Source organism: Cervus canadensis, chromosome 3, assembly GCF_019320065.1.
Source record: "Cervus canadensis isolate Bull #8, Minnesota chromosome 3, ASM1932006v1, whole genome shotgun sequence".
Taxonomy (NCBI): Eukaryota; Metazoa; Chordata; class Mammalia; order Artiodactyla; family Cervidae; genus Cervus; species Cervus canadensis.
In genome coordinates, this window is record NC_057388.1 from 21,239,485 (window position 1) to 21,256,161 (window position 16,677).

A 16,677-nucleotide genomic window follows, 5' to 3' on the forward strand; every position below is an offset into this window, starting at 1 on the left:
GAACATAGGCAAAACACTCTCCGACATAAATCACAGCAAGATCCTCTATGACCCACCTCCCAGAATATTGGAAATAAAAGCAAAACTAAACAAATGGGATCTAATGAAACTTAAAAGCTTTTGCACTACAAAAGAAACTATAAGTAAGGTGAAAAGACAGCCGTCAGATTGGGAGAAAATAATAGCAAATGAAGAAACAGACAAAGGATTAATCTCAAAAATATACAAGCAACTCCTGCAGCTCAATTCCAGAAAAATAAATGACCCAATCAAAAAATGGGCCAAAGAACTAAACAGACATTTCTCCAAAGAAGACATACAGATGGCTAACAAACACATGAAAAGATGCTCAACATCACTCATTATTAGAGAAATGCAAATCAAAACCACAATGAGGTACCATTACACGCCAGTCAGGATGGCTGCTATCCAAAAGTCTACAAGCAATAAATGCTGGAGAGGGTGTGGAGAAAAGGGAACCCTCTTACACTGTTGGTGGGAATGCAAACTAGTACAGCCACTATGGAAAACAGTGGAGATTCCTTAAAAAACTGGGAACTGGAAATAGAACTGCCATATGACCCAGCAATCCCACTTCTGGGCATACACACTGAGGAAACCAGATCTGAAAGAGACACGTGCACCCCAATGTTCATCGCAGCACTGTTTATAATAGCCAGGACATGGAAGCAACCTAGATGCCCATCAGCAGATGAATGGATAAGGAAGCTGTGGTACATATACACCATGGAATATTACTCAGCCATTAAAAAGAATTCATTTGAATCAGTTCTAATGAGATGGATGAAACTGGAGCCCATTATACAGAGTGAAGTAAGCCAGAAAGATAAAGAACATTACAGCATACTAACACATATATATGGAATTTAGAAAGATGGTAACGATAACCCTATATGCAAAACAGAAAAAGAGACACAGAAATACAGAACAGACTTTTGAACTCTGTGGGAGAAGGTGAGGGTGGGATGTTTCAAAAGAACAGCATGTATACTATCTATGGTGAAACAGATCACCAGCCCAGGTGGGATGCATGAGACAAGTGCTTGGGCCTGGTGCACTGGGAAGACCCAGAGGAATCGGGTGGAGAGGGAGATGGGAGGGGGGATCGGGATGGGGAATAAGTGTAAATCTATGGCTGATTCATATCAATGTATGACAAAACCCACTGAAATGTTGTGAAGTAATTAGCCTCCAACTAATAAAAAAATTAAAAAAAAAAAAAAAATGAATGAGAACACAAGCATGTCTAGTTATTTGTAAATTATTTTCACTGTTAAAAATCTGAAATACAGAATAAATTAAGCCAGCAACATTCCAGATTTCTAATTGTATCACTGTGTATTTTATTTAATAAAGATATGGATGTGTTAAATAAACAAATGAAATACACAGAATTTAAGGTTTCCACTCTCACCCAAGCCACATTTAATACGTGTCGTCTTTACCTATGCAGTCCAAAATCCACCCTACAGTTCCATCTCCACCGCAGGCTAACACTCGGAAATCAGGAACATCACGGAAAAAGTTTAACCTGAAAAATAAGCATGTTACAGCACATGATTGATATTTCAAAATTAGGACATTTTTATTTTTGTATATTTAGCATTTCATCTAATGAAAGATTTAGGTTTTGTAAACCTAAACTACAATGGGTTTACAAAGGGTTTTGTAAACCCTTATCTACAATGAAGTTCTAAAACAGAAGTATCAACATGTCCTAATTTAAATGTTATCATTATAAATTCTATATTCCATAATAAATATATTTTTCTTTTAACAACTCTAAAGTAAAAAAATAAAATGAATAAATTATAATAATTTTCATTAAAGTACAATCCCATATGTGATATGCAGTTTACCTAGACTATACAGATTACCTAGACATATGTATACAATTTTGTTTTATTTACTGATTTTTATTGACCAACAATTCTCTCTTGAACAATTATATAAATGTGACTATTAGCTCAGTAAAAAATGTCTTTGAGAGTTTTCTGCCTTCTCCTTTACTGGGAGAAATTGATCAGGCTGCATCTGAGGTTTTAGTCAGCTGTTTTCAGTGTTTCCTTCTGACTTTGAATCTGCGACTAGAAGCCAGGCTTCCTCCACTCTTTTGACTTCCTAGGCAGTGTTTACCACCCAGGAACACACAAAAATGTCTGGGTTGATTGTGGTAAATGCTCACCACTTCTGCTGCTACTGCATGCAGCGTGCTTATTAATGCAGCCTACCTTGGGGAGAACCACAAAGACAAATAATGCATCTAGTTATACAATCATACATGCCTATTTTCTTGAAAAAAAAAAAAAAATTGAAACAGGACAGAATATCTGGAAATGTGTCTCTTCACTTTTCTAGCCCTGGTGGTAACAATATAATACAACTGGTTCTTCCTGTCTGCAGGTTCTGCATCTGTGGATTCAACCAACTAGGAATTGAAAATCTTTAGAAAGAAAATCCAGAAAGTTTCAAAAAGTGAAACTTGAATTTGGTGAACCACAACTTATTACACAGCATGTATATTGTATTTTACAACTATATACATAGCATTTCCATTTTATTAGGTATTATAAGTAGCCTAAAGTTCATTTAAGTGTATGCCAACAAATGCCAGTTTATATAAGGGACTTAAAGCTCCTGTGGATTTTGGTATCTGAAGAGTCCTGGAACCAATCACCTGTGGATATCAAGGGAAGACTGTATGCAGTCATCTAAGAAAATTTTAAGATTACATATATAAACGTACACGTCAATTTTATCACGCTGGGGCTTCCCTGGTGGCTCGGATAGTAAAGAATCTCCCTGCAGTGCAGGAGACACAGGTTCAATCTCTGTGTAGGGAAGGTCCCTGGAGAAGGAAATGGCAACCCAACTCCAGTACTCTTGCCTAGAGAATTCCATGGACAGAGGAGCCTGGCAGGTTACAGTCCACGGGGGTCACAAAGAGTCCGACACGACAGAGCGACTGACAAAATATAACATTCTATGATTAAAAATACTGTCATTTCCTGTACTTTTAAAGTATTTTTAGTGTTTCGCTGCCACAAAATAACAGGTATTGTAGTTAATATTGTTTGAATACATTTATTTGAACAAGTGTATCAGTTTTGAAAGCTAATCTTCTAGAAGGGAAATATTCCATTACAACAACACATTACCCTCTGGATGGTTCCCACTACAGAACATGTATGTGTCCATTTCCTTGAAACTCCAAAACACTACTTATAAACAACTTTATGATATTTCTTCAATAGGTAAAAAAAAAAATACCCTGGTGGATTATCATAAAATCACATTCCCCTGTTTACTACTTGATTGAACATATTTTTGTAGGCTCACAGACCTGTGACCTCCTTTGTAAACTGCACCATCAAAGCACTGTATCTCTTTCCCATGAGTTGTATTTTATTCTTATAAACACTAGACATTATTAGTAATATTTTCATTCAAATTAGCATCATTAAAATTTTGGTTAATGTAATACAAAATGTGTAAATACAATAGTAATGTAAACAAATCAACTGAACCACCCCTATCTAGTAACAGGAAGCACAGATACGTAGAACACAAAATTGTCCTGTATTTCGTTGTGTATTATATTGTGGACATTTACCTTTTGTTAGACACGTTGCAAAATTTTCTTCCAGGTTATCACTGGGTTAGTTTGCTTAGATTATATAAGCAATACAATGTACCAGTTGTCCACCCCAGAGAGTAGACCATTTCTAATAACTTACATATCCTTCTGTGTTCCTTCGCCTTAGGAGCCTCCTCCATTGTTAACAAAGGTGGGCATTATTCTGAATTTCAGGTTACAATGTACATGCCATAAACAACACATTGTTTATATTTTGCTTTTTCTTCACAGCATTGTTATTAAGATTCCTCCATGTAGTAGCTGAATTTCCATCCATGAGTAGTTGAAGTTATTTTATACCTACTGCTGTGTTCAATACCATTTCTTTGATTATGCTTTTTAAAATCCATGCCATTGTATATTTGGAATATTTTATATTCTTATTAAAATCCATCTTTGGAAATACTTTCTAATGCACATGGATGGTGATCACTCTTGCAATTTGACAAGATATTACCAATTGGTATCCTATAGTAGTTATAGCAATGCATGTACTTACCAGGAATATGAGAAAAAGTGTGCTGAGCCCATCTGCTCTAATACTTGTAATGTCACTTTTTTTTTTTAATTTCATGTGTTTCCTCATGTGTGCAATGTCTTCCCCATCTTTACTCCTTATTTGTTGCTGATTTGTAAAAATTCTTTACTTTTTCTTAATTTTAATCCTTGAGAGGATTTTTGTTTGTTTGTTTAGTTTGTGGTTTTTTGCAAATACTTCGTACAGGATGAAAGTTTCTTCTTTTACTTTCCTAAATGTGTACTTTAACAAACAAGATTTTAGTTTTAATGTACTGAAGTTTATCCATCTTTTGATAAATGGCTAGCACTTTAGCTTGTTTTGTGTAACAAAATAGTTGTTTCCTCAGTGGTCAGAAGAGAACACATTTACTCTCTTAAAATTTCAGTTTTATTTTTGACAAAGAAATTGTCTGTGGTGATGTGAGACAGGATGGTATGAAATATTAGCATAGATGAGAATATATATTATACATAAAGTATTCACAATATTCTACACTGGTTGTGTCAAAAAGGGACCCCTTTCTTTTCCCTTCTTCAGTTCCTTTCTTCTTCCTCCACCCTCCCTCTTTCTCTTTCTCTATTTCTCCCTTTCTCACTTCCTTTCTTCCTTCCTTTAAGCTTTTGTGTGACAATTTCCATCTATAAAACCACCTTTTCATGTTTTGGATAACTCAACTTTCTATCACGCAGATCCATCATAAATCAAATTTCCACATGTGGGTATTTTTCTTTTAGACTCTATTCTATTTTATTCATGAATGTGTCCATCTCTGCACCAGTACCACACTATTATAATACAGCTTTATAGTTAGTGTATATCTCATTAAGCATGAAAAATTTTAGCTATTCTTTTTTGCTTTTCTATATACATATTGAATTTAATTTCTCATATTCCATAAAAGTAACAATAAAGACACAAAAAATCATTATTTTTTAAAAACTGGAGTTACATGAATCCTATGTATGATGTTATTTATTTCCTTATCCATGGGTCTAGGATGTTTCAATTTACTCTTTAACACCCTTAAATTTTTAAAATTTTTTGCTTGCAAGTCTTTGTTACGTTTATTCTTGGTTGGTTTTTTCTATTGCCTATATTTTATTTGTAGACTTATTTGGATTTTTATATAAACAACTGTATCATGTGCTAATGACAATGGTAACATTACTGATCTTCAGTCCTTATAATTGGTATTTCTCTCCCTGTCTTATTGTGCTGGCCATGGATGGCGTCAATAGTTTGATGAATTAGAGCATTCATACAGAATATACATATCTTGTCCCTGAACTTAAATGGAATACTTTCAGAATTTCCCCACTTAGGATGATGTCTGTTGTAGGCATTCTCTTCTTTTCTTTTTTCAGTGACATCTTAGATAAGGTTAATAAAATTTTCTTCAATTCTTTTATATAGAAGGAATTTTTCTTGTAATTCAATGTTAATATTCTCTGTACCTTGTGAAATACTGATATGATTCACTTAATTGGTAACATGGGATTATACATTTACATATTTATGCATCACTAAACCATTCTTACTATACTTTCATGTGCTCAAATTGACACTATTTATTAACATTTTTATAGAGAACTGGGTTTGGTTTGCTAACATTTTATTTACAACTTTTCATGTATATTCATGGACACAACAGATTTAATATATTATTCTTCATACCACATCTAATTTTTTATCAAATTATTTCATCTCATAAAACCCCTTGCAGAATATGCCCTAATTTTGGAGTATCTGTATATTAAAATGTTAGCACTTGCAAATCAACTATCCAATTTCTGGTGAGTCTTTGATATTTCTTAATTAAGAGGTATTAAATATTATAATTCCTTTAATAATTACTGAAAGAGGTAATATTTTCTAATTCTTCCTAAATTAGTTTATACCAACTATATTTCTGTATTAATTTGTCTGTCTCCTACGTTTTCAAAGACCTTGTCAGTAAAGTCTATAAAAACTTTTCAAATATGCCAGTATCTGAAATGTTTACCATAACTGTTTCAAGTAAAAGCCTAATCACCCATATGACTCACCATTGCTCTTCTATTCCAGATGATGTTTCATCTGTTATTCATTCTTGTTTTCTTTACAATAGTCATCTTTGGTTCTTTTGCAACATCCTACCCCCAAACATAAACCACGTGTGACCGTCAGATCAGCTTACTCTCTGTAAACTGATTGCTAAATGGATTGAAAAACTAACCTGTCTATCTTCTTATTCCACTCCATCCATGCAGTTTTCCCTAGAGATTAATTCGTTACTTATTTCATTCATTCCTTGAATATCATATGTGTGTTAGTCTCTCAGTCATATCTGACTCTTTGTGATCCCAAGGACATTGGCCTGCCAGTCTCCTCTGTCCATGGGATTCTCCAGGAAAAGAATACTCGAGTGGGTTTAATTCCCTTCTCCAGGGCCTTGAATAAGTAGCCTTAGGTGAGCTTCAGTTTTGTATCTTTAAAATGGAATTAATACCCCCTACTTTATTTGCCTGTTTTGTGGTATAAACAAAGGATGTATATAAATTTCATTGTATTATAAGCCATGCTCTATAGAGACACCCAAGACAGACAGGTCATGTGGAGAGTTCTGATAAAACATGGTGCACTGGAGAATGGAGTGGCAAACCACTTAGCATTTTTGCCTTGAGAGCCCCATGAACAACATGAAAAGGCAAAAAGATAGGACACCGAAAGATGAGCCCTCCAGCTTGGCAGATGTACAAGATGCTACTGGAGAAGAGCAGAGAAGTAATTCCAGAAGGAATGAAGAGGCTGAGCCAAAGTGGAAATAACACCCAGTTGTGGATGCGTCTGGTGGTGAAGGTAAAGTCTGATGCTGTAAAGAACAATATTGCATAGAAACCTGGAATGTTAGGTCCCTGAAAGCAAGGTAAACTTTTGAAAGGGGTCAGACAGGAGATGGCAAGAGTGAACATCAACATTTTAGAAATCAGTGAACTAAAATGGACGGGAATGCGTGAATTTAATTCAGATGACCATTATATCTACTATTTTGGACAAATCTTAGAAGAAATGAAGTAGCCCTCATAGTCAACAAAAGAGTACAAAATGCAGTACTTGGGTGCAGTCTCAAAAACAAAAGAATGATCTCAGTTCATTTCCAAGACAAACCATTCAATATCACAGTAATTCAAGTCTATGTCCCAAACACTAATGCCAAAGAAGCTGAAGTTGAATGGTTCTGTGAAGACCTACAAGACCTTCTAGAACTAACACCCAAAAAAGATGTCCGTTTCATTATAGGGGACTGGAATGCAAAAGTAGGAAGTCAAGACATACCTGGAGTAAGAGGCAAGTTTGGCTCTGGAGTACAAAATGAAGTAGGGCAAAGGATAACAGAATTTTGCCAAGAGAATGAACTGCTCGTAACAAATACTCTCTTCCAATACAAGGTATGACTCTACACATGGACATCACCAGATGGTCAATGCCAATATCAGACTGACTATCTTCTTTTCAGCCTAAGATGGAGAAGCTCTATACAGTCAGCAAAAACAAGACCAGGAGCTGACTGTGGTTCAGATCATGAACTCTTTATTTCAAAATTCAGATAAATTTGAAGAAAGTAGGGAAAACCACTAGCCCATTCAGGTATGACCTAAATCAAATCCCTTATGATTATACAGTGGAAGTGACAAACAGATTCAAGGGATTAGATCTTAAAGTGTGCCTGAAAAACTAGGGATGGAGGTTTGTAACATGGTACTGGAGGTGGTGATCAAATCATGCTCCAAAAAGAAATGTAAAAAGGCAAAATGGTTGTCTGAGGAGACCTTACAAATAGCCTTGAAAAGAAAAGAGAAAGGCAAAGGAGAAAAGGAACAGTATGCCCATCTGAATGCAGAGTTCCAAAGAATAGCAAGGAGAGATAAGAAAGCCTTCTCAAGTGGACAGTGAGGAGAAATAGAGGAAAACAATAGAATGCGAAAGACTGGAGATCTCTTCAAGAAAATTACAGACACCAAGAGAATATTTCATGCAAAATGGGCTTGATAAAGGATAAAAAGAGTATGGACTAACAGAAGCAAAAGAGATTAAGAAGAGGTGGCAAAAATATACAGGAGAATTGTACAAAAAAGGTCTTAATGACGCAGATAACCAGGATGGTGTGGTCACTCACCTAGAATCAGACATCCTAGAGGGTGAAGTGAAGTGGGCCTGAGGAAGTATTACTAAGAACAAAGCTAGTGAAGGTCCCATTCCAGTTGAGCTATTTCAAATCCTAAAACATGATGCTGCTAAACTGCTTCACTCAATATGCAGCAACTCTGGAAAACTCAGCAGTGGTCACAACTGGAAAAGGTCAGTTTTCATTCGACTCCCAAAGAATGTCAATACCAAAGAACATCAAACTACTACACAGTTGCACTTATTTCACATGCTAACAAGGTAATGCTCAAAATCCTTCAATCTGGGCCTCGACAGTATGTGAACCGAGAACTTCCAAATGTACAAGTTGCATTTAGAATAGGCAGAGGAACCAGAGATCAAATTGCCAACATCTACTGGATCATAGAAAAAGGAAGGGAATTTCAGAAAAACATGTATTTCTGTTTCATGGACCACACAAAAGCCTTTGACTGTGTAGATCACAACAAACTGTGGAAAATTCTTAAAGAGATGGGAATACCAGACCACCTTACCTACATCCTGAGAAACTTATATGCAGGTCAAGAAGCAACAGTTAGAACTGGACATGGAAGAATGGACTGGTTCAAAATTGGGAAAGGAGTACATCAAGGCTGTATACTGTCATCCTGCTTATTTAACTTCTATATAGAGTGCATCTTGTGAAATGCTGGGCTAGATGAAGCTCAAGGTGGAATCAAGATTGCAGGGAGAAATATCAATAACCTCAGATATGCAGATGGCACGTTCTTAATGGCAGAAAGCAAAGAGGAACTAAAGATCCTCTTGATGAAAGGAAAAGAGGAGAGTGAAAAAGCTGGCTTAAATTTCAACATTCAGAAACCCAAGATCAAGGTATCTGGTCCCATCACTTCATGGCAAATAGATGGGGAAACAATGGAAACAGTAACAGACTTTATTTTCTTGGACTCCCAAATCACTGCAGATGGTGACTGTATCCATAAAATTAAAAGACACTTGATCCTTGGAAGAACTATGATAAACCTAGACAGCATATTAAAAAGCAAAGACATTACTTTGCTGACAAAGGTCCATATAGTCAAAGCTTGGCTTTTCCAGTAGTCATGTATGGATATGAGAGTTGGGCCATAAAGAAGGCTGGGCACTGGAGAACTGATGCTTTCAAACTATGGTATTAGAGAAGACCCTTGAGAGTCTCTTGCACATCAATGAGATCAAACCAATCAGTCCAAAGGAAATCAACCCTTAATAGTCATTGGTAGGACTGATGCTAAAGATGAAACTCCAAAACTTTGGTCATCTGATGTGAAGAGCCAATCCGTTAGAAAAGACCCTGATGATAGGGAAGATAGATGGCAGGTGGAACAGGGGGCAACAGAGGATGAGATGGTTGGATGGCATCACTGATTTAATAGACATGAGTTTCAGCAAATTCCCGGAGACCGTGAAGGACCAGGAAGCCTGGTGCACTGGAGTCCATCAGGTCATGAAGAGTCAGACACTACTGAGCACTGAACAGCAACAACAATCCAGAGATATTATTAATTTAGGAATTTTCTCTTTATGAAAAGTAGTAAATATATTTTGTAAATCAGATTGCCCCTCCTCCATTTTACCACCATCTTCACCCATCATGTTCTGACAAAATTGCCTTTTCTAGGAGCAAAGCTGGACAGTGATGAAAGTCCTATCTCCCAGCAGAAATTACTGGGAGATCTACTTATGGCAATGGGGACAGAAGGTGCATAGGAAAACAGCTCTGACTGAGAACAAAGCAAGAGACTTGGCAGAGTCAAAATGCGAGACTTGGTGTGACAATTCACTTTTCATTCATTAAGCTGCAAAAACCAGCAGATGTGAGGCTCATACTTCTTAAGTCATACTAAGGATGTGGAGGATGAGAGAATGAGGAGTGTTTGAAAAGATTCCCCTTTGTGGTCCCTTTGGTACTGTAGACTATATGTTTTACCTGTGAAGGTAAACATTTCACTTGAAGGGTTCCTTTTTTTGCATTTTGCAATGAAATAATCATGTATGGGTCCTGAATTTATTTTTTTGCCATTTAATGGAAATTAAAAAAAAATTGGAACACTTTTTAAAGCAAATCAATTATTCTTGAGTTTTCAGTGTTCATCATTATAGCACCGACTCTCCTAGAGTATTTTTTATTTATCCCTGATAGCTAAACTCGAGCAAGATCCTATGTAATGTGTGGGTTAAGTAACTCTGTGTCTAATGCCTTCACACTTAAAAAAAAAAAGTGAGTAGTAAGATCAAGATGGTTAATGCCACTAAAAGCAAGTAAAAGTATTTCATATAAGATTCACAAGTGTTCTTTCCATTTTAAGTAACTATTAGGATAAAACAAGTATAGAAAAATTAGGAAGTTTTCATTTATGCCTGATAACAATATCTAAAAAGCATACCAGAAAAACTTGCTAAGAGAGCAGAAAAATTGCAGCACTGATTCCATTATCTTGGAAAGTTTCTTATGACCAGATTTTTTAAAGGACGACATGTAGGAATTTCTTTTAATTCCAATTTCACATTTTATTATTCATAGAAAATAAGTGATACTGCCATTTGTATATAATTTTTTGATATATCAGATTGAGCATATAAATAAAAATAAACATGGTTATTAAAATGTATACAGTGTACATTATATATTGCAAAATTATATTCTTTGATACTTGTAGGAAATCAATATGAGACTGATAAATATTGTTAGCATAATGATCCAGAGTGAATGCTCATTTCATTGTATATATTCACTTCTTTGTATTAAGGATCAAAAATAAGGGCTTCCCTGATAGCTCAGTTGGCAATGAATCCACCTGCAATGCAGGAGACCCCGGTTCGATTCCTGGGTCGGGAAGATCTGCTGGAGAAGGGATAAGCTACTCACTCCAGTATTCTGGCCTGGAGAATTCCATGGACTGGACTTTCGCTTTCACTTTCATTTTTTCCTTCTCTTTGTTTAAAATAGTTTACTTCAAGAGTTTGCCTTTAAAAAGGTCTACATTTTGATTTAAACATTTTGAGCCAGAAATAAGCATATTTAACTCTTATTATTCAGCTCAATTCATATTCATACCTCCCTTCTCCAGCATATCTTCCCAATCCAGGAATCGAACAAGGGTCTCCTGCATTGCAGGCGGATTCTTTACCAACTGAACTATCAGGGAAGCCCTCATGCCTACATATACACAGATACATATTATTCTTACACTTATAAGATTAGATGGCTTCACAACTGTCTCACTAAAATCAGGCAAAAATTTTGGGTCTGTGATGTTGTTATGGTTTGAAACTATTTTCTCTTTGGTCTAAAAAACCAGTTCTTAATACCTTCCACCTTGATTTAGGATACCCACACTGTGTCTATACATACTTTATGATATCATTGATATTATTACTGCTGTTGCAGCCAATTTGAAAAAAATAAACTATGCATTTTTATATATTAAAATATATATTTGGAAAGGCATATAATTATATAGGAAATGTAATTAAAATATTCTTCAGTTTGTAAGTCACACAGGTAAAACTAACAATTTTAGAATGAACTGAAAAATATGATAAGGGGTTTAATTTAGCCAGAAATTACACATATTTCCTGATCTTTCAAAGTTAACTTGGGAAAAACTCATGCTAATTCTTAATACTTTCAATTGGAAAGCACAGAGATATAATCTGTAGTGCAAACAACAGTCTAAACCCCTACCATGTAGCAGTAAAATTAATTACTTTGTTTGGGTCTGTTTGGCAAGGTCACTCAAATCCATTGTTATCCCAGTTTTTTTAATAATTAGGATGAATTTTGTTTCATATGTATCAGATCATTCTACCAAGTGAACTTCAGAGGTAAGAAGTTATTCTAAATTAGGAAATAATCTAGATATCTATAAAGATAAAATTTTACTTTGACTAATATCAAATACAAAAGAATAATTATATCTATATAAAGGGTTACATTTAATCAAAAATCCATATACCTAAAAAAAATGTATGAATGATATAGGACCTGCATCATTGCTTTTATTTAATATGCATTTACTAACAACAACTGTGTACCAGAAACTGGGTTCAGTCCAGAGACTCAAAAGCAGGTAGAGTCCTTGCCATCAAGTATCTTAATTGAGAAGGCAGACAAGAAAACATCTAGTTCACATCACTACGGGATGCTTTCTGAAAAAAGTTAATGCATTTAATGCAGATTAGTGAGAGGAGAATAAATGCATAGGAAAGTGAACATTTTTTTTCCATTCATCAAGTTATAGTCAGTGAGCAAGTTTGGAAAAGAATAAAATGTATAGAATGTAAAATTTGAGATGAAGGCAAGAGGAGAAGGGGATGACAGAGGATTAGATGATTCGATGGCATCACCGACTCGATTGACGTGAGTTTGAGCAAGCTCTGGGAGTTGGTGAAGGACAAGGAAGCCTGGTGTGCTGCAGTCCATGGGGTTGCAAAGAGTCGGACATGACTGAGCGACTGAGCTAAATTTAACTAATGGGATATTAGCATGGAATTGTAGACTAGTTAGTCAGATAAGTCTACATGGGGAGATAGATCTGAGATGCAAGAAAATATTCACAAGGAATCCATGTAGCTTGATGATCAAAATCATGAAATGAGAATAGGTTCCCTAAGAAACTAAAAACAGAGCTACCGTATGATCCAGCAATCCCACTTTGGGGCATATATACAAAGAAAACTATAACTTGAAAACATACGTGCAATGTTATGTTCATTGCAGCACTGTTTACAATAGCCAAGAAATGGAAGCAACCTAAATTTCCATTGACAGATGAAGGGATAAAGAAGATGTGGTGTATATGTGTGTATATATATATACACACATATGTATATATATATATATGATTATTATTAGGGTTGGGTGTGTGTGTGTATATATAAGTATGTATGCATGTGTATATATATATATATATATATGTTTATATATATGCATACAGAGTTGGGAAGGTAAGTAGCTATACATTTGTACAGAGATTTTCAAATTAAAAATGAGAGTGTCCTCAAATTTACATGTTGCTCACAGTTTTGCAACTCTGCAATGACCTAAGAATTGTTATTCTGCTTTCCCCTTTGGTCTTGAACTTCTCTCCTCTAACCATTCCTGTTTAATCTGTGATTATAACACTTTAATCATCACACATGCTTCCATACACTAACCCATATTATTTTATGCAGAGTAGTCATATATTGAGAGCTTACATACTTGAGACACAAAGCCAGTAGTATAGGAATAGCTCAATATGTAGCAATGAGATGAGGTGGATAATAGAGTATCAAAGAAGCAAGAGGGGCAGGCACCCAGAACAGAAGCTGAATACACCTTATGTAGGAGGAGAGATGCTTCTTCAGTGAGAGAACAGGGAAGGAAGTCAGGATGGGTATGAATATCAACGTGTTCATCAGGGCAGGAGTAATGAAAATAAACTGAAATAATTTACTTCCGATGGCCTCTGATTGATAAATTAGGATTAAGGATGAATACTGATTTTCTGGAATATGATGTTTAGAAAAATCGAAAATCCTCTTCAAAAAAATATGCAAAAATGTATACAAATTTAGGTGTATATAGGTTATATATAAATATATAAATGCAATATATAATATACATGTAAAATTTATTAAATCAGAACACTGAAAATTTAAGGTAGCTCATAGATATCATAAAATCTAGAATAAAAACAATTATATTAATTAGCTTGATATACTTAATTTTTTTACTTGATTGACTTTTCATATGAACAATTTTGAACAATAATTTTATGAAAAAATGAAAAGATAAGATCAAATTGTATATTTCTATAAGCTGATTGCCTCCATATCAGATTATCTTAAACTTGAGTTTTACAGTTCTACATTGATAAGGAGGGCATAATCTGAAAAAGTCGAGCCAGTATAGTGTTATCCATAGAGATTTTAAAGACTTCATTACCTCAGTGACCTAAGATTTGAGTCTTACTTTTTTTTCCCCCAAAGGTCCCTTAGTGTCTGTAGAATCAGTAAGAGAATGATTGAATAATTTGTGAATGTGTGTGAGCATGTGCATATGCATACAACTTGACAATTAAGGCTTTCATTGTAATTCATAAGACTGTTAAAATGTCTTTGAAAGCAATTATGATTTATGTGCATGCCACTACCAATTCAAAGCATATATCTTTTTGTATATGTTTCTTACTTTAGTAAAAAACATTTTTGTCATAATGATGTGGTTTATCAGATGTATATTTAAATTATCACCACAAAAACAAATAATTGAATCTTCAGGGCTGTACTTTTTAACTGAGTCTATGATAACATTATCAATGATGTCCAGTATTTTCCATCATCGAAACAAACTTCCAAAAGAGTTCAAAAATTGAATGCACTAAAATATTTATTGCAAAAAACGAATTTTCTATTTAAAACATTCTGATCACTCTGATGTAAAAATGGCATTACTTTATGTTTTAAAAGTTTTTCTTTTACTTGTATAACCAAAAACTTAATAAATATTCTTACTTATAACACATATAAGAAAGCTTGAAATAAAAAATGTACATTAATTTAAAAGTCACACTATGTCTAAATGAAAAAATCATATTTAAAAATTTGCACACATGCTAAGTTGCTTCAGTTGTGTCTGATTGTGTGCAACCCTATCGACTACAGCCTGCCAGGCTCCTCTGTCCATGGGATTCTCCAGGGGAGAATGAATACTAGAGAGGGTTGCCATGCCCTCCTCAAGGGCATCTTCCCTACCCAGGGATCGAACCTGCATCTCTTATGTCTACCTGAATTGGCAGGAGGGTTCTTTACCATGAGCACCATGTGGGAAGCCCCATATTTAAAAGAGTGAAATGCAAATGGATTTTCTGCAGTTTAAAAGATTGCCTACAAGCAGAGAGCTCACTATTAATTTGAAATAGATACTGATGCTTATTTAGCATATTTGTGTTCATGGTTTCCATGTGGTCTGTGACATCACTAGAGTTCCCATCACAAATGGGATAGATTGATAAATATTTCGTACAAATTATGTATTCATCATCAATACTTTTTAAAACACAGAAATTCAGAACTTAATTTTTCATTTAGTATGCATTTTCCTTTTTGAGAAATATTTGCTGAAAATTTTATTGCAAAATAAAAATGTATTATATAAAAGTATTTTTTTTTAATTGGAGAGGCTCAACACAATATTTACATATGACATGTTTGTTTAATAAGACACCTAGGAAGAGTATTCAAACCTCATTAAACGTACTTAGCAGACTGTTCAACTTCTCTTCTTTACATATATTTCATGTCCATCTATTCTATGATTTCTCAGTTCTACACTGACAATGCTGATTATCATATCTGTTCCCCTTCGCATCTTACAAGATGAGAGGCACAGGCCACAGCATAATGGACTAGCATAACAAGTATACCAGTCGGCCAACAAGGTTTTCCAGTGAACATTGAATTTTATCTTTGAATTCTCTGTATATTGTATTTCAGAAGAAATTGTTGCTTTTATGTGGGAAGGGTTGGGAAAAGAGTTTTTTTTCTGCTTTTTTAGATGAAATAATTATAAGTCAAAATGAAAACTCTGTTCATTAGGTATGTTCATGAACTCTGTTCATTAGACATTTTGCATCCTGTTAGAGGATAACAGTAGAAGCATGATGAACAAATTAGACAAATCTCAAACCGCTCGTTTATTATGATGTACTCATTATATAATGTACCCATTAATAATCATACTTAAATTAAAAATACCAAATTTTTATGCTAATACTAAATTGGGTTGGATACTGGAACACCAGGAATAAACCAGGAGAATCCCAGGTAAAATTAATTATTATGGTCACAGTAGCTGTAAGACCCTATGTGATTTGACCCATCAGTACTATCCTAATATGCTACCTCTATTCATTCTGCTCCAGCCACCCTGACCTTCCTGCTAATGTTTCCCAATATGTCAGATATTCTCCAGTCATGATGCTTTTACTCTTGCACTTTCCTCTGCTTTAAATGTTATTACATCTCCTGCACTGGCAGGCAGGTTCTTTACCACTAGTGCCACCTTGGAAGCCCAGATGTTATTCTATAAATAACCAAATGACTTGTTCCCTCATCTCCTTCATGTCTATACTCAGTGAGTCCTTCCCTGCTCAGCCTATTTAAAAAGAACCGTCACAGAACGCTGACTACCAATGTACACTCTTTGCCTTCCCTGCTGACATGTATATATTTTATTACTTTAATGTGTGCCATTTTCTACTGAAATATAAGACTATGAGAGCAGAAAGTGTTGTCTCTTTTGTTCATAGTGGGTTGGCATTGCTAA

At 34.9% G+C, this 16,677-nt stretch overlaps 1 protein-coding gene across 4 annotated transcripts in view; it reads right to left on the reverse strand.

Annotated features, from left to right (window-relative positions):
* The window catches only part of DGKB (diacylglycerol kinase beta), an 808,737-nt gene that overhangs the window by 475,007 nt on the left and 317,053 nt on the right, over window positions 1-16,677 (reverse strand). For all 4 annotated transcript variants that reach the window (XM_043462754.1, XM_043462753.1, XM_043462752.1 and 1 more), the window contains one exon: window positions 1,467-1,552. In XM_043462754.1, coding sequence (XP_043318689.1) covers window positions 1,467-1,552 — 86 coding nt within the window. The remainder of the gene's footprint in view (window positions 1-1,466; window positions 1,553-16,677) is intronic.